The sequence below is a fragment of the Oncorhynchus gorbuscha genome, linkage group LG05 (genome assembly GCF_021184085.1).
Source record: "Oncorhynchus gorbuscha isolate QuinsamMale2020 ecotype Even-year linkage group LG05, OgorEven_v1.0, whole genome shotgun sequence".
Taxonomy (NCBI): domain Eukaryota; kingdom Metazoa; phylum Chordata; class Actinopteri; order Salmoniformes; family Salmonidae; genus Oncorhynchus; species Oncorhynchus gorbuscha.
The window spans coordinates 68,753,092-68,777,108 of NC_060177.1; the positions used below are offsets into that span (position 1 = coordinate 68,753,092).

General features: G+C 46.9%; 1 protein-coding gene across 3 annotated transcripts in view; it reads right to left on the reverse strand.

Annotated features, from left to right (window-relative positions):
- Positions 1-6,143: 6,143 nt before the first annotated feature.
- LOC124036399 (transforming acidic coiled-coil-containing protein 1-like) overlaps positions 6,144-24,017 on the reverse strand; it is a 33,766-nt gene continuing 15,892 nt past the window's right edge. For 2 of the 3 annotated variants that reach the window (XM_046350946.1, XM_046350944.1), the window contains exons 2-14: positions 20,306-20,397; positions 16,878-17,286; positions 16,555-16,590; positions 15,635-15,695; positions 14,727-14,799; positions 13,957-14,009; positions 10,179-10,316; positions 9,903-9,979; positions 9,712-9,755; positions 9,436-9,596; positions 9,217-9,323; positions 8,842-8,962; positions 6,144-7,827 (exon numbers count right to left, since the gene is read on the reverse strand). In XM_046350946.1, the coding sequence (XP_046206902.1) occupies positions 7,759-7,827; positions 8,842-8,962; positions 9,217-9,323; positions 9,436-9,596; positions 9,712-9,755; positions 9,903-9,979; positions 10,179-10,316; positions 13,957-14,009; positions 14,727-14,799; positions 15,635-15,695; positions 16,555-16,590; positions 16,878-17,286; positions 20,306-20,397 (1,441 nt within the window). In that variant the 3' untranslated portion in view covers positions 6,144-7,758. The remainder of the gene's footprint in view (positions 7,828-8,841; positions 8,963-9,216; positions 9,324-9,435; positions 9,597-9,711; positions 9,756-9,902; positions 9,980-10,178; positions 10,317-13,956; positions 14,010-14,726; positions 14,800-15,634; positions 15,696-16,554; positions 16,591-16,877; positions 17,287-20,305; positions 20,398-24,017) is intronic. The other variant, XM_046350945.1, reaches the window with a different exon arrangement.

Sequence of the window (24,017 nt, forward strand, 5' to 3'; positions counted from 1 at the left end):
TATTCCAGCCCTGTTGAACCATGGTTTCATACTCTCCTCCTCGTCCTTCAATCTGCCTCTTCTTGGCCCTAGCCCCGCTCCCACTTTTCCCTCTTCTTGGCCCTAGCCCCTGCCTCACTCCCTCCCACTCTTCCCTCTTCTTGGCCCTAGCCCCTGCCTCACTCCCTCCCACTCTTCCCTCTTCTTGGCCCTAGCCCCGCTCCCACTTTTCCCTCTTCTTGGCCCTAGCCCCTGCCCCGCTCCCACTTTTCCCTCTTCTTAGCCCTAGCCCCTGCCCCGCTCCCACTCTTCCCTCTTCTTGGCCCTAGCCCCTGCCCCGCTCCCACTCTTCCCTCTTCTTGGCCCTAGCCCCTGCCTCGCTCCCACTCCTCCCTCTTCTTAGCCCTAGCCCCTGCCTCGCTCCCACTCCTCCCTCTTCTTGGCCCTAGCCCCTGCCTCGCTCCCACTCCTCCCTCTTCTTAGCCATAGCCCCTGCCTCGCTCCCACTCCTCCCTCTTCTTGGCCCTAGCCCCTGCCTCGCTCCCACTCCTCCCTCTTCTTAGCCCTAGCCCCTGCCTCGCTCCCACTCCTCCCTCTTCTTGGCCCTAGCCCCTGCCAGCTTCCACTCTTCCCTCTTCTTGGCCCTAGCCCCTGCCTCACTCCCTCCCACTCTTCCCCCTTCTCTCCCACAGACACAGCGGGTTGTGGTTGATAAAAGCTGCTGGGAACTTATCCAGAAACCTCAGAGATGAGAGAACACACACGCACGCACGCACGCACGCACGCACGCACGCACACACACACACACACACACACACACACACACACACACACACACACACACACACACACACACACACACACACACACACACACACACACACACACACACACACACACTGATTACAGGGGAAAGGAGAGAGACTGCTGACAAAAGAGAGAGAGAAATACATACGTATGTAGTCATCAAATTTGTGTGGCTATTAATTTAGTGTGTGATGTATTATAGTAGCATAAAGACATATGTATTTAGCATTAAAATCAGTTTTGTACAAGATGTGTTCATGTCAGTTCCACAGTAGCTAGAACACTGATAATATACACCCTATACAGCCTCAATGGGGGGATGCTTTCATCTAATTACATATAATTTATACCTATCCAATCATATAGTGGTGATGGTGGTGTTGTCCTAGAACTAGCCTGACATCTAGAGTCTGAAAAGAATGCTGCAAGCTTTGGTCATGAAAGTTCTTTTTGTGCAGGGGGTGAGAGTTTGTGTGTGTGCTTACTCTGTCCTGTAATGGTGGAGCAGGCGTCGGCGAATTGAGGGCAGGTGGTGGAGCCTTGTTTGATACAATCACCCTCATTGGACGCTACGCATGAGTGACACTTAAGTGCATGGCCTTTAGACATGAAACAGGAGAGAACATCTGAGATGAGACTAAGCAGTATTTACAACTAGCACTCACAGACAGACTAGTACTAACAGACAGACTAGCACTCACAGACAGACTAGCACTAACAGACAGACTAGCACTAACAGACAGACTAGCACTAACAGACAGACTAGCACTCACAGACAGACTAGTACTAACAGACAGACTAGCACTCACAGACAGACTAGCACTAACAGACAGACTAGCACTCACAGACAGACTAGCACTAACAGACAGACTAGCACTCACAGACAGACTAGTACTAACAGACAGACTAGCACTCACAGACAGACTAGTACTAACAGACAGACTAGCACTCACAGACAGACTAGCACTAACAGACAGACTAGCACTCACAGACAGACTAGCACTCACAGACAGACTAGCACTAACAGACAGACTAGCACTCACAGACTAGCACTCACAGACAGACTAGCACTCACAGACAGACTAGCACTAACAGACAGACTAGGTCTCACAGACAGACTAGCACTAACAGACAGACTAGCACTCACAGACAGACTAGTACTAACAGACAGACTAGCACTCACAGACAGACTAGTACTAACAGACAGACTAGCACTCACAGACAGACTAGCACTAACAGACAGACTAGCACTCACAGACAGACTAGCACTCACAGACAGACTAGCACTAACAGACAGACTAGCACTCACAGACAGACTAGCACTCACAGACAGACTAGCACTCACAGACAGACTAGCACTCACAGACAGACTAGCACTAACAGACAGACTAGGTCTCACAGACAGACTAGCACTCACAGACAGACTAGCACTCACAGACAGACTAGCACTCACAGACAGACTAGCACTCACAGACAGACTAGCACTAACAGACAGACTAGGTCTCACAGACAGACTAGCACTAACAGACAGACTAGCACTCACAGACAGACTAGTACTAACAGACAGACTAGCACTCACAGACAGACTAGTACTAACAGACAGACTAGCACTCACAGACAGACTAGCACTAACAGACAGACTAGCACTCACAGACAGACTAGCACTCACAGACAGACTAGCACTCACAGACAGACTAGCACTCACAGACAGACTAGCACTCACAGACAGACTAGCAGTCACAGACAGACTAGCACTCACAGACAGACTAGCACTAACAGACAGACTAGGTCTCACAGACAGACTAGCACTCACAGACAGACTAGCACTCACAGACAGACTAGCACTCACAGACAGACTAGCACTCACAGACAGACTAGCACTAACAGACAGACTAGGTCTCACAGACAGACTAGCACTCACTCTGAAAGAAGTTGTATCCAGGCTACCGCTCAACATAATCCTACCTCTCTGTCTCACCATGCACACGTTGTCTCTGAGGAACTAGGAGCCCATAACAACAAACTGATATCTGATGATATACAAATAACTCTAAGGCTGTGTCTGTGACAACTCAGACTGACCCTGGCCATGTTTCCTGTCCTGTCAACCCTTGGGCTTTTATGAACAAATAAGACCACGCTGAAACAGCAAAACACACAGACAACCAGACAGACAGGTGAACACAGCCCTTCACTAGCACTTCAAGGCACACCTTCCTAATATTGAGTCACACCTCCCCTTTTGCCCTCTGAACAGCCTCAATTCATTGGGGCATGGACTGTAGAAGGTGTCGAAAGCGTTCCACACAACCCCTACCAATATGATGACTAAAATTGAAATATGACCATCTGGTAGAGTTATGAATAGTGTTGACCTATGGTTAGAGTTAGCATCGACTCCGTGATCCAAATAAGCTCTTATCATTCCTTTGCCTCCCATCAGATAAACAAGACATCATTTCTAACCTGAACCCAGCTTTAACACTACCCAGTAGACTAGATTCAGACCCACCGTTAACCCCTTATAAACTCTTAGAAAACCCTGAAACCCTAGAAGGTCCCCCTCTAGTTGAGTAAATAACCCTGCCCGCTAAATGTAGAGAGACTGCCAGCTACATGTACAGAGACTTACTGTGGCAGGCCAGGCATACCAACATCAGCAGAGCCAGGACAGTCTTCATAGTGCTGGATGGACGGTGTGTGTGTCAGTGTACGTTTGGGAGTCCAGTGCAGTAGTGAGAGCAGAGAACAGGTAAATACACGGGAGAGAAAAGAGAAGGGGTGTCTTGGGGCATTAACATCTTAGCCCTAATCCCTATCAACCCTGCACACCCAGCGCCCTCTATTCATGTGTGGACTTACCCAGAGTAGTTTTGACAGGGTCAGGTAAACTCTCAGTGCCGGTGTTTGTACTGTACTCACTCACTCAAATAAACACACACACACACACACACACACACACACACACACACACACACACACACACACACACACACACACACACACACACACACACACACACACACACACACACACACACACACACACACACACACACACACACACACACACACACACACACACACACACACACACACACACACACACACTCTGTGTTGGCTAAGTGATCAGTGAAATAGTAGAACCACGCTGGGTTGTCACAAACCGTTCTACTACAGGGAAATTCAACATCAAAATATGTCACTCGCATGCAGTTGCCCTCTAACTCAAGGTAAGAACCTCATAACATCCATTTAGCAATGTGTGTGTTTCTGTGAGTGTGTTAGAGGTCATTAGTGCTGTGTCAGCTGAACACTGTTCCCTGTTCAGCTGCTAGCCCAGGGCAAGGTTACAGTTCACTCTGACAGAGAGAAGATGGCAGAAACTCAACATTCAGTAAAGTCAGAGATTGTGAGTGTGCTATGTAGCTGTGATGTCAGACCCAACCTGTGTAGCTGTGATGTCAGACCCAACCTGTGTAGCTGTGATGTCAGACCCAACCTGTGTAGCTGTGATGTCAGACCCAACCTGTGTAGCTGTGATGTCAGACCCACCTGTGTAGCTGTGATGTCAGACCCAACCTGTGTAGCTGTGATGTCAGACCCAACCTGTGTAGCTGTGATGTCAGACCCACCCTTTGATGTCAGACCCAACCTGTGTAGCTGTGATGTCAGACCCAACCTGTGTAGCTGTGATGTCAGACCCAACCTGTGTAGCTGTGATGTCAGACCCACCCTTTGATGTCAGACCCAACCTGTGTAGCTGTGATGTCAGACCCAACCTGTGTAGCTGTGATGTCAGACCCAACCTGTGTAGCTGTGATGTCAGACCCACCTGTGTAGCTTGATGTCAGACCCAACCTGTGTAGCTGTGATATCAGACCCAACCTGTGTTGCTGTGATATCAGACCCAACCTGTGTAGCTGTGATGTCAGACCCAACCTGTGTAGCTGTGATGTCAGACCCAACCTGTGTAGCTGTGATGTCAGACCCAACCTGTGTAGCTGTGATGTCAGACCCAACCTGTGTAGCTGTGATGTCAGACCCAACCTGTGTAGCTGTGATGTCAGACCCAACCTGTGTAGCTGTGATGTCAGACCCAACCTGTGTAGCTGTGATGTCAGACCCACCCTTTGATGTCAGACCCAACCTGTGTAGCTGTGATGTCAGACCCAACCTGTGTAGCTGTGATGTCAGACCCACCCTTTGATGTCAGACCCAACCTGTGTAGCTGTGATGTCAGACCCAACCTGTGTAGCTGTGATGTCAGACCCAACCTGTGTAGCTGTGATGTCAGACCCACCCTTTGATGTCAGACCCAACCTGTGTAGCTGTGATGTCAGACCCAACCTGTGTAGCTGTGATGTCAGACCCAACCTGTGTAGCTGTGATGTCAGACCCACCCTTTGATGTCAGACCCAACCTGTGTAGCTGTGATATCAGACCCAACCTGTGTTGCTGTGATATCAGACCCAACCTGTGTAGCTGTGATATCAGACCCAACCTGTGTTGCTGTGATATCAGACCCAACCTGTGTTGCTGTGATGTCAGATCCAACCTGTGTAGCTGTGATATCAGACCCAACCTGTGTTGCTGTGATATCAGACCCAACCTGTGTAGCTGTGATATCAGACCCAACCTGTGTAGCTGTGATATCAGACACAACCTGTGTTGCTGTGATGTCAGATCCAATCTGTGTAGCTGTGATATCAGACCCAACCTGTGTAGCTGTGATATCAGACCCAACCTGTGTAGCTGTGATATCAGACCCAACCTGTGTAGCTGTGATATCAGACCCAACCTGTGTAGCTGTGATATCAGACCCAACCTGTGTAACTGTGATATCAGACCCAACCTGTGTAGCTGTGATATCAGACCCAACCTGTGTTGCTGTGATATCAGACCCAACCTGTGTAGCTGTGATATCAGACCCAACCTGTGTAGCTGTGATGTCAGACCCAACCTGTGTAGCTGTGATATCAGACCCAACCTGTGTTGCTGTGATATCAGACCCAACCTGTGTAGCTGTGATATCAGACCCAACCTGTGTAGCTGTGATGTCAGACCCAACCTGTGTAGCTGTGATATCAGACCCAACCTGTGTTGCTGTGATATCAGACCCAACCTGTGTAGCTGTGATATCAGACCCAACCTGTGTAGCTGTGATGTCAGACCCAACCTGTGTAGCTGTGATATCAGACCCAACCTGTGTAGCTGTGATATCAGACCCAACCTGTGTAGCTGTGATATCAGACCCAACCTGTGTAGCTGTGATATCAGACCCAACCTGTGTAGCTGTGAACAGAGAAAGCCATGAGAACACAGAAGCCATGAGAACACAGAAGCCATGAGAACACACTCCCTTATTACTAGTCATGTTTACTCAGCACACACACTGCACATATTAGTCAACATAGTCTGTACAGTAAAAGTCAGTACAGCTGAATGCTTCTTATTCACTTTACAAATATTAATGACAATGCAAAAAGGGATCATTGGTGATGTACAAACCGTTAAAAACAATATTATCTAAAGAAACTTTCAATGAAGCTACAACTTCAGTATGGTACAAAGATGTGTATTATAGACACTGGCACATGTATGTATGTCTACGTGGTGTTTCACTGCATGCGTGTTATATTGTTTAACTACGTCATCCACAGTGCAGTGTGGCGGAGGGGGAACTAGTACTGTGAGCTGGTGTGAAACTCTCCACTGTGGAAGAGTATTTAACAGAACCAGGTTAGCTGAGAACAGTGAAGCAGTGAACAGTGAATATGAGAAACACACTGGAACTTTCTATGCCACTAACTAGGTGCTGCAGTAAAACACAGTGATTCCATCCCAAATGGCACCCTATTCCCTATTTAGTGCTCTACCTTTGAGCAGGGCTCATGGGAGCTCACATAATCCCTGAACAATTCTCTCTACCTCCATGCTGTAACGTTTCATACCCAAATACTACAGGTATCCACGGCCACAGGAGATTTTAAACAATTTTGGATTTTGAAAAACCAAATCAAACACTCTCCCAGTTTACGGTATTTGTTTGTGCATATACAAATATATAGTCTTTGTATTGACTTCACCATATCCAGATTTCCACTTACTGAGTGTACTACTCTCTGCTCCACCCCTCTGGCCTGAGAAAGAGACTAACCAGGTACAGCTGAGGACAGTGGGAAACCCTCCCCTGTGCATTTGTGCTGAAGTCGTACAGAATACACAGTCACTGTACAGCTCCTCTTCCTCTGCTAAAACAACACCTCATATACAGACAGGAGAAAAGCTTTATTTTTCCCAGGACAACCCCCCACCCCACCCCTATCTATAGTAGTGCCTCCTAACCCTGAACCTACTCCCACATCCTCCCTATAATAGTGCAGTTATACAAAGGGGTCAAGCATAGCTCACCCCTGACCCCTGACTGTCCTGGAGCCTAGAGAATGTCTACCTGGTCCTGCCCTAGTCTCCTAGTGTTCAGAATAAATACCATTTGTACAGTACCATATGTACAGTACCATATGTACAGTACATCTCAGCCAGGGTGTTTTGTAAGTGTGGGGTTTATGTGTATAATATATTAATAAATGCTTAACAAAATGTTATCCTAAGTTAAATAAGCACAAACCTATGCAATGCCAAGACAGCACATTATATTGTGTTTATGTTACAGTACAGAAAGACAAACGGGTGTGGGTTCTTGCGTGGTAAATAATGACCAAGCCAAAAATGTGAGTCCACATGTACATAACACAGGCTCAAAAGACACCCTATTCTCCAAATACTGACTAAGAGAAATGGGTCATCGTATGACATTTGACCAGTACAGCAGCACTAGGTGCAGGCGCCCTGTGGGGAAATAGAGCTAGCTGCTCATTGGCTGGAGGCATGCACAGGAGTGAGTACACTATATGTTGTAGGCAGGGTTGGCTTGGAGGGTCAAGATTGGTCGATTCGGAAGTATGGAATCTCAGTCTGTTCTGCCCATCTTTGCGATGAGCTCATCACAGATCTTGGTGAGCTCCTCGATCTCCTCGGTCTGTGAATAGACAGAAGACCCTTGTCAGGGAGACTGGTGACTCAGGACTTAGGCATGGAGTTTCTCCTGTTTAGGTCACCTGGTCAGCAAAAAGTGTTGGCCATTACCTTTTGTTGCAGGGTTAGCATTAGCATGTAGCGTTAGGGTTGTGTGTATAGAGACAGAGGACTCTCGTGCCCAAAAGGCAGTTTTAGTAAAAGTGAAAGTGAAAGTCACCCAGTAAAATACTACTTGAGTAAAAGTCTAAAAGTATTTGGTTTTAAATATACTTAAGTATCAAAAGTATAAATAATTTCAAATTCCTTATATCAAGCAAACCAGATGGCATAATTTCCTTTAATTTACAGATAGCCAGGGGCATCCGCCAACACTTAGACATAATATACAAATGAAGCATGTGTTTAATGAGTCTGCCAGATCAGAGGCAGTAGGGTATGACCAGGTATGTTCTCTTGATAAGTGTGGGAATTAGGCAATTTTCTTGTCCATTCAAAACGTAACGGGTACAAAAAGTACATCATTTTCTTTAGGAATGCAGTGAAGTAAAAGTTGTCAAAAATATGAATAGTAAAGTACAGATAACCAAAAAAACTACTTAAGTAGTACTTTCAAGTATTTTTACTTCAGTACTTTACACCACTGGGGTTAAGGAAGGATCACATAATTCCATCCAGTTCATCAGAAGGGACCAGCCAATGAATTATACTCGTGAGCAAACATTCCATTACTGCATGTGGCAGTAAATCACCAACATTAGCTTTATACCTGTTCAAACACACTCCAGGTGGCAGTATGCTCCCTTTCTGTTTGTTTACCAACTCATAGAAGTAGAAGAAGAACATTGACTACTTCAAAATGGAGATGGCCTCAATGGAGCTGCCCATGCTCTAACAGACGCCATAATGGTACAGATACAGTGTTGCATCCTTTAACTATCTCTATGGTTGTGTGCTACCTTCTGCTCTAGTCCTAGCAGTGGGCATTAGCATGTAGCTAGGTAATGTTAGCCCTTACCTTTTGCTGCAGAGCTTTCTCCAGAGACTCTACCCTCATCTGCTCCTTCCTCAGGCTGGCGGTCAGAGCAACACTCTCAGAGCTGGCCTTGCTGCGTACCTGGGCTATGTCCTCATTAGCCCTGAAGGGAATAGTAGGGGTTGGTAGTTACTGATAGACTCCTCTGTGTGTGTGTGTGTGTGTGTGTGTGTGTGTGTGTGTGTGTGTCTGTGTGTCTGTGTGTGTGTGTGTGTGTGTGTGTGTGTGTGTGTGTGTGTGTGTGTGTGTGTGTGTGTGTGTGTGTGTGTGTGTGTGTGTGTGTGTGTGTGTGTGTGTGTGTGTGTGTGTGTGTGTGTGTGTGTGTGTGTGTGTGTGTGTGTGTGTGTCTAATCATACTTGTCTAGTTTCTCCTCGGCATGGAGTTTGAGCGTCTGGTATCTCTGCTCCTCCTGCTTGACTCTGGCCAGATACTCCTGAGCACACTTCTTCAACACCTCCTCATTCTACATGTACATAATAGTAGAACCACAATGTTACACATAACTAATATATGAGCTCAAAGACTAATCGTAGTAAGGTCAGACTATTCTTGATCCCTGAACTCTGACCCCTAACCTTCTTAAAGCCGTCCAGGGTGCTCTTCATGTTCTCGTAGCGGCGGAACATACCGGACAGCGAGCGCTCTACTGAGTTCAGGTCTGTTAGGGCCGACTCCTTCTCCATGCTAACAGCCTGCAAAGACTTCTGGGAGCTCATGGTGTTGCGCTGTTCGTCCTCTGACAAAGAGAGAGGTCACACAGACAGGTAATTTTATGATTCCGTGTATTGAGGCCACCACTACATTTATGTAGAGGAATATTTGAAGAGGTTTGGTTGACCTAAGCCACTCACCAATCATCTGGGCGATGGTCTTCTCATACTCTGCCACTATCTTTCTGTGAGAGAGGAATGATTACTTGTGAATCTTGATTAGCTAAAAATCAGTCTGTTCACTGCTCAGCACATATCACGTCATTACTAACCTCACAGTATAGTTGAGGTGAATGGTAACAGAATGGTACATGTGAATTGGCCTACAGTACCTCATCTCCATGACTTCCTGTCTGCTGTCCTCATACTTCCTCCTCCAGTCATTGGCCTCCATCTCCTTAGTGATGATCTGGCACAGGAGACAGTTATTACTATGTTACCCTGTGTGTGTGTGTGTGTGTGTGTGTGTGTGTGTGTGTGTGTGTGTGTGTGTGTGTGTGTGTGTGTGTGTGTGTGTGTGTGTGTGTGTGTGTGTGTGTGTGTGTGTGTGTGTGTGTGTGTGTGTGTGTGTACACGTGCATGCATGTGTGGCCTGTTGTTTAACTTACCTCCCCTCTGATGAGGGTGAGAACAGTCGTCTTCTCTGCCTCGCTGATGAAAATCGAGTCTAGAACCTCACTTCCTGTCTTCTTCTCTGTGTCACTTCCTCCCAGCTTGGCGTTCTTCAGCTGGCAGGTGTCCTCATACTGCAGAAACATAGGTGTCAACAACATAGCTCGGGCAGTAGGAGGCGCTCTCATCAATTTAGAGTTGAAGTCGGAAGTTTACATACACTTAGGTTGGAGTCATTAAAATTAGTTTTTCAACCACTCCACAAATTTCTTGTTAATAAAGTATAGTTTTGGCAAGTCGATTAGGACATCTACTTTGTGCATGACAAGTAATTTTTCCAACAATTGTTTACAGACAGATTATTTCACTTATAATTCACTGTATCACAATTCCAGTTGCTCAGATGTTTACATACACTAAATTGACTGTGCCTTTAAACAGCTTGGAAAATTCCACAAAATGTCATGGCTTTAGAAGCTTCTGATAGGCTAATTGTCATAATTTGAGTCAATTGGAGGTACGCCTGTGGATGTATTTCAAGGCCTACCTTCACACTCAGTGCCTCTTTGCTTGACATCAGGGGAAAATCAAAAGAAATTAGCAAAGACTTAATAAAAAATATTGTAGACCTCCACAAGTCTGGTTCATCCTTGGGAGAAATTTCCAAACACCTGAAGGTACCACATTCATCTGTACAAACAACAGTACGCAAGTATAAACACCATGGGACCACGTAGCCATCATACCACTCGGGAAGGAGGCGTGTTCTGTCTCCTAGAGATGAACAGACTTTGGTGCGAAAAGTGCAAATCAATCCCAGAACAACAGCAAAGGACCTTGTGACGATGCTGGAGGAAACAGGTACAAAAGCTCTAAAAACCACCATAAAAAAGCCAGACTACGGTTTGTAACTGCACATGGGGACAAAGATCGTACTATTTGGAGAAATGTCCTCTGGTCTGATAAAACAAAAATGGAATTGTTTGGCCATAAAGACCATTGTTATGTTTGGTGGAAAAAGGGGGAGGCTTGCAAGCCGAAGAACACCATCCCAACCGTGAAGCAAGGGGGTGGCTGCATCATGTTGTTGGGGTGCTTTGCTGCAGGAGGGACTGGTGCACTTCACAAAATAGATGGCATCAAGAGGGATTGAAAATTATGTGGATATATTCAAGCAACATCTCAAGATATCAGTGAGGAAGTTAAAGCTTGGTCGCAAATAGGTCTTCCAATTGGACAATGACCCCAAGCATACTTCCAAAGTTGTGGCAAAATGGCGTAAGGACAACAAAGTCAAGGTATTGGAGTGGCGATCACAAAGCCCTGACCTCAATCTTATAGAAAATGTGTGGGCAGAACTGAAAAAGCTTGTGGAAGGCTACCTGAAAAGTTTGCCCCAAGTTAAACAATTTAAAGGCAATGCTACCAAATACTAATTGAGTGTATGGAAACTTCTGACCCACTGGGAATGTGATGAAAGAATTAAAAGCTGAAACAAATTATTCTCTCTACTATTATTCTGACATTTCACATTCTTAAAATAAAGTGGTGATCCTAACTGATCTAAAACAATGATTTTTTAAAAATAGGATTAAATAAGGAATTGTGAAAAACTGAGTTTAGATGTATTTGGCTAAGGTGTATGTAATCTTCCGACTTATGTATATGCAGATGATACAGTCTTATACTCAGCTGGCCCACCCTGGATTTTGTGTTAAATGCTCTACAACAAAGCTTTCTTAGTGTCCAACAAGCTTTCTCTACCCTTAACCTTGTTCTGAACACCTTCAAAAACAAAAGTCATGTGGTTTGGTAAGAAGAATGCCCCTCTACCCACAGGTGTGATTACTACCTCCGAGGGTTTAGAGCTTGATGTAGTCACCTCATACAAGTACTTGGGAGAATGGCTAGATGGTACACTGTCCTTCTCTCAGCACATATCAATGCTGCAGGCTAAAGTTAAATCTAGACTTGGTTTCCTCTATTGTAATCGCTCCTCTTTCACCCCAGCTGCCAAACTAACCCTGATTCAGATGACCATCCTACCCATGCTAGATTACGGAGACATCATTTATAGATCGGCAGGTAAGGAGGGTGCTCTCGAGCGGCTAGATGTTCTTTACCATTTGGCCATCAGATTTTCCACCAATGCTCCTTATAGGACACATCACTGCACTCTCTACTCCTCTGTAAACTGGTCATCTCTGTAAACCCGTCGCAAGACTCACTGGTTGATGCTTATTTTATAAAACCCTCTTAGGCCTCACTCCCCCTTATCTGAGATATATACTGAAACCTTCATCCTCCACATACAACACCCGTTCTGCCAGTCACATTCTGTTCAATGTCCCCAAAGCACACACATCCCTGGGTCGCTCGTCTTTTCAGTTCGCTGCAGCTAGCGACTGGAACGAGCTGCAACAAACACTCAAACTGGACAGTTTTATCTCTTCATTCATAGATTCAATCATGGACACTCTTACTGACAGTTGTGGCTGCTTTGTGTGATGCATTGTTGTCTCTACCTTATTCCCCTTTGTGCTGTTGTCGGTGCTCAATAATGTTTGTACCATGTTTTGTGCTGCTACCATGTTGTGTTGCTACCATGCTGTGTTGCTGCCTTAGGTCTCTCTTTATGTAGTGTTGTGTTCTCTCGTCGTGATGTGTGTTTTGTCCTATATTTATATATTTTTCATTTTTAATCCCTGCCCTTTCCCCACAGGAGGCCTTTTGCCTTTTGGTAGGCCGTCATTGTAAATAAGAATATGTTAGATTAACGTGACCCTAATCCTGATTTAGTCACAATGTCTGTGTGGTGTGTGGCAGGTTCAAACTGTTTAAATGTCCTTTCCATCTGCATGTTTGACTCAATAATAAAGTGATTATAGTACAATGCAATATAGTGTTTATTGGAGGGTTGTGGTGATATTCTCATCTCCTCCATTCAGAGCCGTACAAAGACATCTCTGCATTGGCCCTGCCTTCATCAGCATGATGCACAGGAGCTCTGAGGCTGTTTACACAGGCAGCCCAATTCTGATCGTTTTTCCACTAATTGGTCCTTTGACCAATCACATCAGATATTTTTCAGAGCTCATCTGATTAGTCAATTAGTGAAGAAAAAAAACTGAATTGGGCTGCCTGTCTAAACACAGCTTGACAGGGAGATGGTAGTTTGAATTTGAGGTCTTGGTTAATTTGGTTACTTCATCTCTTTCTCTCGCCCTACCCCTCAACCCTCACCCTCCTGTTGTCCTTCCCTGGATTATAACTCAGTCATATACTAATCCTATGGGTCTGGTAATCTCAATCCCTCTATCACCTGATGAGTTGGAGATGATGACAGGCTGAGGAGCTCGTGGTCAGTTCATGTACAGTGTGGGAGTGAAGCTACCATGGTGCTGCACTGTACTGTAATGGGCAACAGAGCACTGTTAGGCACCGGGTGGGTAGACCAATGAAGCCAGTCACCATCACCATCCCAGACAATCAGGTACAATAGCACAAGCTCCTCAACATCACTGTCAACACAGCTCTAATCCACTACATCTACTAGAAACATGATGATGGGCCAAGATCAGCTAGATGGATGGTGACTAAGTAATTGACTAACCCTCCTAACTACAGTGACATAATGTGTTCTGAGGACAGCATTCTAAACTTCTGGCTCACTAATGTCTCCATCTAGTAGTCACCAGGGAGATCACATGATTTTGATGGAACCATCACTAGATCCTTGGTCTTTGAAGTGGGCCAAGCTTTTGTGGTACTCACCATAGAACAGCAGTCTGACTCCTCTGATCTGCCTGACACACTCAGTTCTGTCCCTGGGAGAGAAAATGAAATGTCACAAAAATATCTGTGTGAAATATCCCACACTGTATTCTCATAAGGAACTATTCTATTCTGACTCCAGTCACTGGGAGCTCCATGTGCTACTGCTGCTGCCTGACCAGAAGGGGGCAGTGTATGCCTGCAGCACAGAGGGAATGATGACACAATTCTGTCTCATAATAAACCTGTGAGTTGACAGACAGAATATACAGTATACATCTCCCCAGACTCGACAGAGAAGAACTGAACAGAGCAGAGCAGATTAGAACAGACAATAAGGTAAACTCAGCTCAACAGAACCGAGCTACAGTAGAAGTGTGTTACATGCAGCCTGAGGGACTATTGATCTGGTACAGTCTGTCTACTTCCTGTCACACTGCTGGGGTTCTGCTGTTTGGCTCATAAACACACAGACCCACCAGTCATACATAACAGCAAGCTACATGACTCATATAGCCTACACTAGTGGTTGCGCTGAGGGAGGGGAGGGAGCCCAGATCAGAGCACAGGAACTTAGGAACACTCATACAGATTCCTTGGATCCAATGAAGCTTTTGTGGATGTTGACAATGAGTTACTAATTGATAGCTGTTCCTACAGGGCTCTATGAAAGACAACCATGACCTTCCCTGTGACATTGATTAACCAACACATGAGTTCACACAGACACTGATGTTTGGGAGTGTCTGATCCCCTCAACCCCCACTCACCGTCTGCTCTGACTCCTGCTGTGCTGGCTAGCTTCTCCTCATCTGTGGCGTGGCCCTCGCCGTGGTCATTCTCCTACAGACAGGCAGGGACATTTTAATCTGTTTAATGGGGCTGTCTCCCTTTGCTCCCTGGTGCTGTGCCAGAGCAGGGCTGATGTATACTGAGGGCTGAGGTAGAGTAGAGGACAGGGCTGAGGTATACTGAGGGCTGAGGTAGAGTAGAGGACAGGGCTGATGTATACTGAGGGCTGAGGTAGAGTAGAGGACAGGGCTGATGTATACTGAGGGCTGAAGTAGAGTAGAGGACAGGGCTGAGGTATACTGAGGGCTGAGGTAGAGTAGAGGACAGGGCTGAGGTATACTGAGGGCTGAGGTAGAGTAGAGGACAGGGCTGAGGTATACTGAGGGCTGAGGTAGAGTAGAGGACAGGGCTGAGGTATACTGAGGGCTGAGGTAGAGTAGAGGACAGGGCTGATGTATACTGAGGGCTGAGGTAGAGTAGAGGACAGGGCTGATGTATACTGAGGGCTGAAGTAGAGTAGAGGACAGGGCTGAGGTAGAGTAGAGGACAGGGCTGATGTATACTGATGGAACTTGCTCAGTCTCTCAGAGTGGAATGCCCAGGTTAACCAGGGTCACGGTCAGATACACAGAGAAATTGCACCAGAGTGGAAAGCACTATAACACTACATTACACACACACACACACACACACACACACGCACACACACACAAGCACGCACAAACGCTTGCATATGTAATACAATGATAGCCAAGGACAGCAATATACACACATTTATTTGAAAAACATTATTTTAAACATAAATAAAGTTTGCTGTCTTTATGAGTAAAGGAGGCAAGTGAAGCATTTCCTGTTTGAGGAGTTGGTAAAGAACATGAACCCTTACCTGTCCGCAGGTGTTCTGTAATGGAGTCTGGTTGTCCAGCTTCTTCACTTTACAGGAGTTCCTGAAGACAAGCACTGAGGTCAGAGCTACTGAGACCAATCCTAACGCTAACCCTACCCAGATCGTAGCTGACCCACCGACCGTGTGTGTGTGTGTGTGTGTGTGTGTGTGTGTGTGTGTGTGTGTGTGTGTGTGTGTGTGTGTGTGTGTGTGTGTGTGTGTGTGTGTGTGTGTGTGTGTGTGTGTGTGTGTGTGTGTGTGTGTGTGTGTGTGTGTGTGTGTGTGTGTGTGTGTGTGTGTGTGTGTGTGTGTGTGTGTGTGTATGTCAGGGGTAGCAGCTAGACCTAAAGGTATAGGATTCCTGTGATATGAGACTGTGTGAGACTGAATCAATGTACTGAGCATAGAGAGAGAGTACAGTAGGATAAAAGCAGAGGAAATACAAGAGAAAGCAGGCTTTGAAATCAGCCCTCATTATGTGCTCTCTCTGTTGCGTTGCTCTGTGCGTCTGCTGCTAAACAGCAAAAAGCAGACGACAGGCTGTTGCCTAATAGAATAAGAGCAGGGTCACCAAACCACTGCACAGAGCATGACTATGCTCATACAGAGAGTATCTGTGAAATTGCTGTCGGGTATTATGAGGTCACCTCTCTCCTTTTCTCGGTATTGAGGTCAGGTAGATGATGTAATTGACTAGCCCCGCCTGGGAGAAGCTGATGACTGCGACAACCTGAGACTAGAGAGTGCGGACCAGGGCTGCTCTCTGTAGGATTGTGGTGTAGGAGAACATGCATGGGGGGCAGGGAGAGGAACAGGCAGGGGGAGAGATAGCTCAACTGGGCAGGGGGAGACAAAGAGTCTGGCGATGTGGTTGAGGCCTAGTGGAGGGCCTACAGAGACATACAGTAAACAGTACTTACAGCGTCATACAGAGGAAACGGACCTGCTCAGCGGTCCTGATGCCACACAGAAAGAGACTCAGAGACAGGTCAGGACAGAGTATAGGGGAGACAGGAGAGGGGTTGGGGGGCGGCGGAGAGGGAGGGAGGGGGAGAGAAGATTGGTTGAGGAAGGGAGAGATAAGATCATGTGATTTTATGCTAAGTGGTCAGGCAGGGAACTGTACTGGTAGAGCCAGGATGGTTAGTTTGGTTCCTTAAACCAGAAGGGGAGGGTGTTAGGACTGAATGATAGGCAACACAAGATACTGTAAGATAAGATGTCTTATAAGATTGTTACTCACGTGATGCCTGTGCTCTTCCTAGGTGACTGTCTGTCTGAGTCCTCTGGTCTGTCCATTTCAGAAGTCAGGCTGTTGGGGTGAGAGTTGATGTTGCCATTGGGGTCAGAGGTCATAGGAGCGAGATCCTCAAACTCAGCGGGGACGGGGGGGTTGTGGACGGGGAGCGAGGGGGGACGTAGGGCGCGGGGCTGAGGCAGAGGGGACAGGGAGAGACCATCTTCTCCAGGTCTGGAGGTAAACATCAGGTTTAGGTTCTGGTCCAAACCTGCTCTGCTCTGGGAGGGGGAGGGGCTATTGAGGTTGTTCAGGGCATCCTGGACTTCCTGGAGGGAGGCGGGATAAACATCCTGATTGGAGTTCCTGTCCAGGACGGCACGGGGCGTCAGCTGTCCGTCATCTCTGGTGAGGGCTGCAGAGAGGAGACGCAGAGTCAGTATCTCACGCTGGAGACAAGCAAGACAGCAACCTTTCAAAAGTTTTTTTCAGGGATATAATTTTTAGATTTCTCTGTTTCTTGTTTCAGATAATATACTACAGAATGTGTACATCTCTCTCTCACAGTCTCTTCACCAATCCCTCTATAGCTTATCTTTTCTCTAAAGCCTATTCCCTCTCTCCAAGCGGTAAATCTGCTCTCATGTTATCGAGAAAAGCAAGACGTTTGTCCTCTTCTCTCTTTTGTGTGTGTGCGTGTGCATCTCTATGTGTCTATGTGTGTGTTAGTCTCTCTCCCTTAATGTGCTACAGATTTCCTGCCAGCATTCTCTCCACCAAGGACACAGTGACCCTGGGCTGTAAGAGCTTCCTGTGTAATCACTATTAGATGTGACTGTGGGGCACTCTCCCATTCTCAGAAACATCTCTGCATTTAAAGTCTTGCTGTAAAACACATTCATAAAATGTGTGGGAGTGCTCCTCAGTCCCCAGTGCGCAGGGTGGAAAATATCTCTGGAATAGGATGGGGCATTGGGTGTATGTATTCCAAATGACACCCTATTCCCTACATAGTGCACTATATAGGGTGACATTTGGGATGCATGGTGTCTCATCTTTAAACCCTACAGTGACTCAGACCACTGCAGCTCCACCACATCAGTTCATGGCTATTTAAAAGCATGTATGGACTGAGGTATGTTTGAATATCCTCTCACTTCCTGTTAGAACACTCACAATGGCTCCTCACTTCTAGAATGCTAAGAATGGTACCTTACAATGATCCCTGTGTCAACAAACACCTCGTCAAAAGCAAACACTGATACACGCACGCACGCACGCACGCACGCACACACACACACACACACACACACACACACACACACACACACACACACACACACACACACACAAACACACACACACACACACACACACACACACACACACACCCACACCCACACACACACAGTAATACAGTCATGGTTACACAGTAATACAGTCATGGTTTGAGTACATGTTCAGCCCAGGACCCTGTTGTGTTTAGGACAACCTGCAATGCTGCTAACATGCTTCTGTTCTCTGGGGGCCGGGGCTGCTCATTCCAGTCTGGGAGGGGCTCCAGCCCAGGCCCCTGTCAACCACATTTGAGGGGTTAGGCTCCAGAGAGAAGGCATCGCTGAGCAGTCCTGCCACTATGTCCTGCATGTCTCATTAACATTGGGATACATGGAGCTCTACAGACACAAGTCAGTGTCCTTGGGTTATTACGTGTGTGTGTGTGCGTGCGCATGAGGGTTGCAGACTCATACTGCTGTACAGTGATCTCGCTGTTACAGAGAAATCCAACAGATTTCAGGAACACAGAACAATGAGACTACACAGCCATCCACACACGCACGCACACCAACACACAGACACACAGACACACACCCTTGTGATATTACTCTCTCTTTCTCAGAGAGATAGGGTGTGTCAGATCATCTTTCAATTGTCCTTTCTCAGAGATATCAATAACATGTCACAGTTAAACTGCCCTCTGTGGATGTGTAATACAGAGTCATTATGACAATCCCAAATGTATGCTCTGTCAGAACGAAGAAACGTTCCTTAACCTAACTAACCAGAATTATCTGGGAGTAGAGCAGGACAACCTCACCCCTGCCCTTTAGAACAGGCCTCACACTGTAGCCTACACCAGCTTCTAAACATTTTAAAGAGATTCTCCGGTACTTTTATCATCTTTTCAGCCAGAAGTTTGGCTCTTGAGACAAAAGTGGCCCTCAAAAATGGCGTACTACGCCACATAAATGCAGACATGTGCACCACGCCATTGCTTTCTCTCTCTCGCTCTGCAGTGTGTGCATCTTGCTAGTAGTAATCCTGCTCATAGATTATGCATGTATGAACTACATACTGACACATCCAGCCCAATGTGGGACGTTTAAAAAATTTCTACTAGTCTTTAACAGGGTACCACATTGATGAGAGGGAGAGAGAGTACTTAATATAGAATTCTATAGTAAACTGTAGAATACTGTAGAATACTATACTACACACTGTAGTATGCCTTGATCATGTGTAGTACTTACTATATAAATACTACAGTCTGCAAAAACACTACTGTAATTACTATAGTATATACTATTATTTTTCTTACTGCAGTACTTCTACTATAGTAAACTGTAAATAGTACAGTATATTACAGTAAAGTCCACAAAAACACTACAGTGAATACTATTGTATTCAACCATAGTATACTATTTTTTCATGTGGGCAGACATCAGACATCTAGTGTTGTTGTTACCATGTAGATTGCTCCCTGAGGTGACGTAGTCAAGTAGACTGTGATTATTCCTCCAGACTGAATTGTCTCTCAGTGAATGTTTTATTTAGGGCACTAACCCAAATATACACAAGCAGCATGTGATTGGAGGAGGGGTTGTTATTGTCTACAGAGACAGAGATGTAGTACATTTGGATCATAGAATGCCATCTTCTGATTGCATTGTGTCTAGATATAGGATAATGAATCCAAAACAAAATCAACTAATCCAAGACGCCACAGAGCAGTTAATTTTAATAGGATAACATTGTGTGTCTACAAACTCCACAATGGTCAACAACACATGATCTGTTTCATATGACCCGTGTAGGTTTGGTGTGTGTGTGTGTGTGTGTGTTGTGTGTGTGTGTGTGTGTGTGTGTGTGTGTGTGTGTGTGTGTGTGTGTGTGTGTGTGTGTGTGTGTGTGTGCGTGCGTGCGTGCGTGCGTGCGTGCGTGCGTGCGTGCGTGCGTGTTTGTTTGTTAGAGGGGCACTCTCGTTTATGTTGTTGGCACTGACCCAAAAAAAGAGTTGTCTTTATTGGTCTCTGTGGCATTACTGAGCAATAATAGACTAGCTTATGACCAGCGGCCATCTGTCAATTTTTTCCCTCTGAGCAGGATAGGGGTTTAACTGATACATAGGTAGTGAGCTGAGGATGGAGTCTCACCTTTGTCGGCAGAGTTATCTAGCTGAGTCAGGTCATTCTGCAGACCTGGAGACTCCGCCACTGGTGTCTCAAAGTTCCCTTCTGAATCTGAACTAGAGAGAGACAGCGAGAGAGAGAGACAGCGAGAGAGAGAGAGACAGCGAGAGAGACAGCGAGAGAGACAGAGAGAGAGAGAGAGAGAGAGAGAGAGAGAGAGAGAGAGAGAGAGAGAGAGAGAGAGAGAGAGAGACAGCGAGAGAGAGAGACAGCGAGAGAGAGAGACAGCAAGAGAGAGAGACAGCAAGAGAGAGAGAGAGAAAGACAGCGAGAGAGACAGCGAGAGAGAGAAACAGCGAGAGAGAGACAGCGGGAGAGAGAGAGAGAGAGGCAGCGAGAGAGAGACAGCGAGAGAGAGAGACAGCGAGAGAGAGACAGAGAGAGAGAGAGAGAGAGAGAGAGAGAGAGAGAGAGAGAGAGAGAGAGAGAGAGAGAGAGAGAGAGAGAGAGAGATTACAGGTCAGTACACTCTGATCTATTTCCATGGAAGTTTCAGGATGTCTGGTGGAGTGAGGTCATACATTCTCTATGATGTCATATCCTGTCATGTTAGTGTACCACCTGCTGCTCTGTATGGCTCCTTCAACAGCCCGCCAATGGAGTTTATAAGGAGTGTCACAGTAAGAGAAGTAAAGGGGGAGGAAAGGGAAAGAGGGAGGAAGGGAGATGAACCCTGCCTGGCCACCTGCTTCCACTAGCCTCCTCCTCATCCTGCCAACGTGTCCTCAATACACAAGGACAGACTGTGTCGCAGTCTCTCGCTCTCTTCCACTTTCTCTCTCTCGGTCTCTTTCACTCTCACGCACACACACACAGAGTCTTGTATAGCTAACCTTGTCGGCACACACAATTCAGTCCCCATTCAAAGTCCTATTTTCCCTAACCCACTAACCCTAACCTTAACCTGTACTCCAATCCTAACCCAAAAACCTAACCCTAACACTAACCCTAGCTCCTAACCCTAAACCTAATTCTAACCCTAACACTAATTCTAACCGTACTCCTAAACCCCATAGGAACAGCATTTCACCTTGTGGGGACCAACAAAATGTCCCCAGTTGGTCAAATGTTGGTCTGTTTACTATTCTTGTGGGGACATCTGGTCCCCACAAGAATAGTTAAACACGTCCACACACACACAGCTTGGAAATAAGTCTGGGCCTGGTGTCTGGGACCCAGAGACGGGTGTGTGTGTGTGTGTTTTCCCAGGCACTTAAATGCACATCAGACCGTCCACATACTAATGAAAAACAGCTCAGGGGAACAAAGACACAGGCTCCTGAAACACAGACAGTCAGCCCTCCCTCCCTCTCTCTCTATATATCACACACATCACATCTAAACCACACAGAGGTAATCCTTAAAAAACACACACACAAAGCAGGCCCAGACAATCAGTCCCAGCGATGGCCTCTACACTGCGATCTTGGACAGTTACTTGGAAACTAGAAACTGGCACAAAAAAATCCCACATATTTAGAAAGCTCAACCTCCCTTCCCCCAACCCTCCTCCAACCTTCCCTAACCTTCCACCAACCCTCTCCTCCTGGCCCTCTCTCACAGACAGACATATGAAAGCAGACAGATTATTTGTTGTCCCATAAGAATGCAAACAGAGCTACAGTACCTACAAAAACAGAGTGTGTATGAGTGGTCACCTGCTTTTAGACATGACAACATGATCTAATCACGGTTACGCAGAGCGGCAGCAAAGAACAAGTGACCACGTCAAAACAACATCACATCTCCCTCTTTCTCTTTCTGACTCTTTCTCTCTGTCTTTTACTGCCTCTCTCCCTCTAGGTTTCTGCCTCTCTCTCCCTCTAGGTTTCTCCTTCCCTCTAGGTTTCTGCCTCTCCTTCCTCTAGGTTTCTGCCTCTCCTTCCCTCTAGGTTTCTGCCTCTCCTTCCCTCTAGGTTTCTGCCTCTCCTTCCCTCTAGGTTTCTGCCTCTCCCTCTAGGTTTCTGCCTCTCCTTCCCTCTAGGTTTCTGCCTCTCCTCCCTCCTCTCCTTCCCTCTAGGTTTCTGCCTCCCTCTAGGTTTCTGCCTCTCCTTCCCTCTGTTTCTGCCTCCCCTCTCCTTCCCTCTAGGTTTCTGCCTCTCCTTCCCTCTAGGGCCTCTCCTTTCTGGTTTCTGCCTCTCCTTCCCTCTAGGTTTCTGCCTCTCCTTCCCTCTAGGTTTCTGCCTCCCTCTCCTTCCCTCTAGGTTTCTGCCCTCTCCTCCCTCTAGGTTTCTGCCTCTCCTCCCTCTAGGTTTCTGCCTCTCCTTCCCTCTAGGTTTCTGCCTCTCTCCCTCTAGGTTTCTAGGTTTCTCTCTCCTCCCTCTAGGTTTCTGCCTCTCTCTCCCTCTAGGTTTCTGCCTCTTCCCTCTAGGTTTCTGCCTCCTCTCCCTCTAGGTTTCTGCCTCCCTCTCCTTCCCTCTAGGTTTCTGCCTCTCTCTCCCTCTAGGTTTCTGCCTCTCTCTCCCTCTAGGTTTCTGCCTCTCTCTCCCTCTAGGTTTCTGCCTCTCTTCCCTCTAGGTTTCTGCCTCTCTCTCCCTCTAGGTTTCTGCCTCTCCTTCCCTCTAGGTTTCTGCCTCTCCTCTCTCCCTCTAGGTTTCTGCCTCTCTCTCCCTCTAGGTTTCTGCCTCCCTCTCCTTCCCTCTAGGTTTCTGCCTCTCTCTCCCTCTAGGTTTCTGCCTCTCTCTCCCTCTAGGTTTCTGCCTCTCCTTCCCTCTAGGTTTCTGCCCTCTCTCCCTCTAGGTTTCTGCCTCTCTCTCCCTCTAGGTTTCTGCCTCTCTCTCCCTCTAGGTTTCTGCCTCTCTCTCCCTCTAGGTTTCTGCCTCTCCTCCCTCTAGGTTTCTGCCTCTCTCTCCCTCTAGGTTTCTGCCTCTCCTTCCCTCTAGGTTTCTCTCCTCCCTCTAGGTTTCTGCCTCTCTCTCCCTCTAGGTTTCTGCCTCTCCTCTCCCTCTAGGTTTCTGCCTCTCTCTCCCTCTAGGTTTCTGCCTCCCTCTCCTTCCCTCTAGGTTTCTGCCTCTCCTTCCCTCTAGGTTTCTGCCTCTCTTCCCTCTAGGTTTCTGCCTCTCTTCCCTCTAGGTTTCTGCCTCTCTCTCCCTCTCTCCTTCCCTCTAGGTTTCTGCTAGGTTTCTGCCTATCTCCTTCCCTCTAGGTTTCTCTCCCTCTAGGTTTCTGTCTCTCCTTCCCTCTAGGTTTCTGCCTCTATCTCCTCCCTCTAGGTTTCTGCCTCTCTCCTTCCCTCTAGGTTTCTGCCTCTCCTTCCCTCTAGGTTTCTGCCCTCTCCCTCTAGGTTTCTGCCTCCCTCTCCTTCCCTCTAGGTTTCTGCCTCTCTCTCCCTCTAGGTTTCTGTCCCTCCTTCCCTCTAGGTTTCTGCCTCTCTCTCCCTCTAGGTTTCTGTCCCTCCTTCCCTCTAGGTTTCTGTCCCTCCTTCCCTCTAGGTTTCTGCCTCTCCTTCCCTCTAGGTTTCTGCCTCCCTCTCCTTCCCTCTAGGTTTCTGCCCTCTCCCTCCTCTCTTTCTCTCTCTCTCTGTCTGTATGAATAATAACAGAAAATTCCCCCAGTCATCCGGACAGGTTACTTCAGTCTGTTGATAATCTCTCTGCACGTGTACACACACAATGTCTCTCCTCTCCCTCGCACGTGTGCCAGACAGGCATCACACACACACACACACATACACACC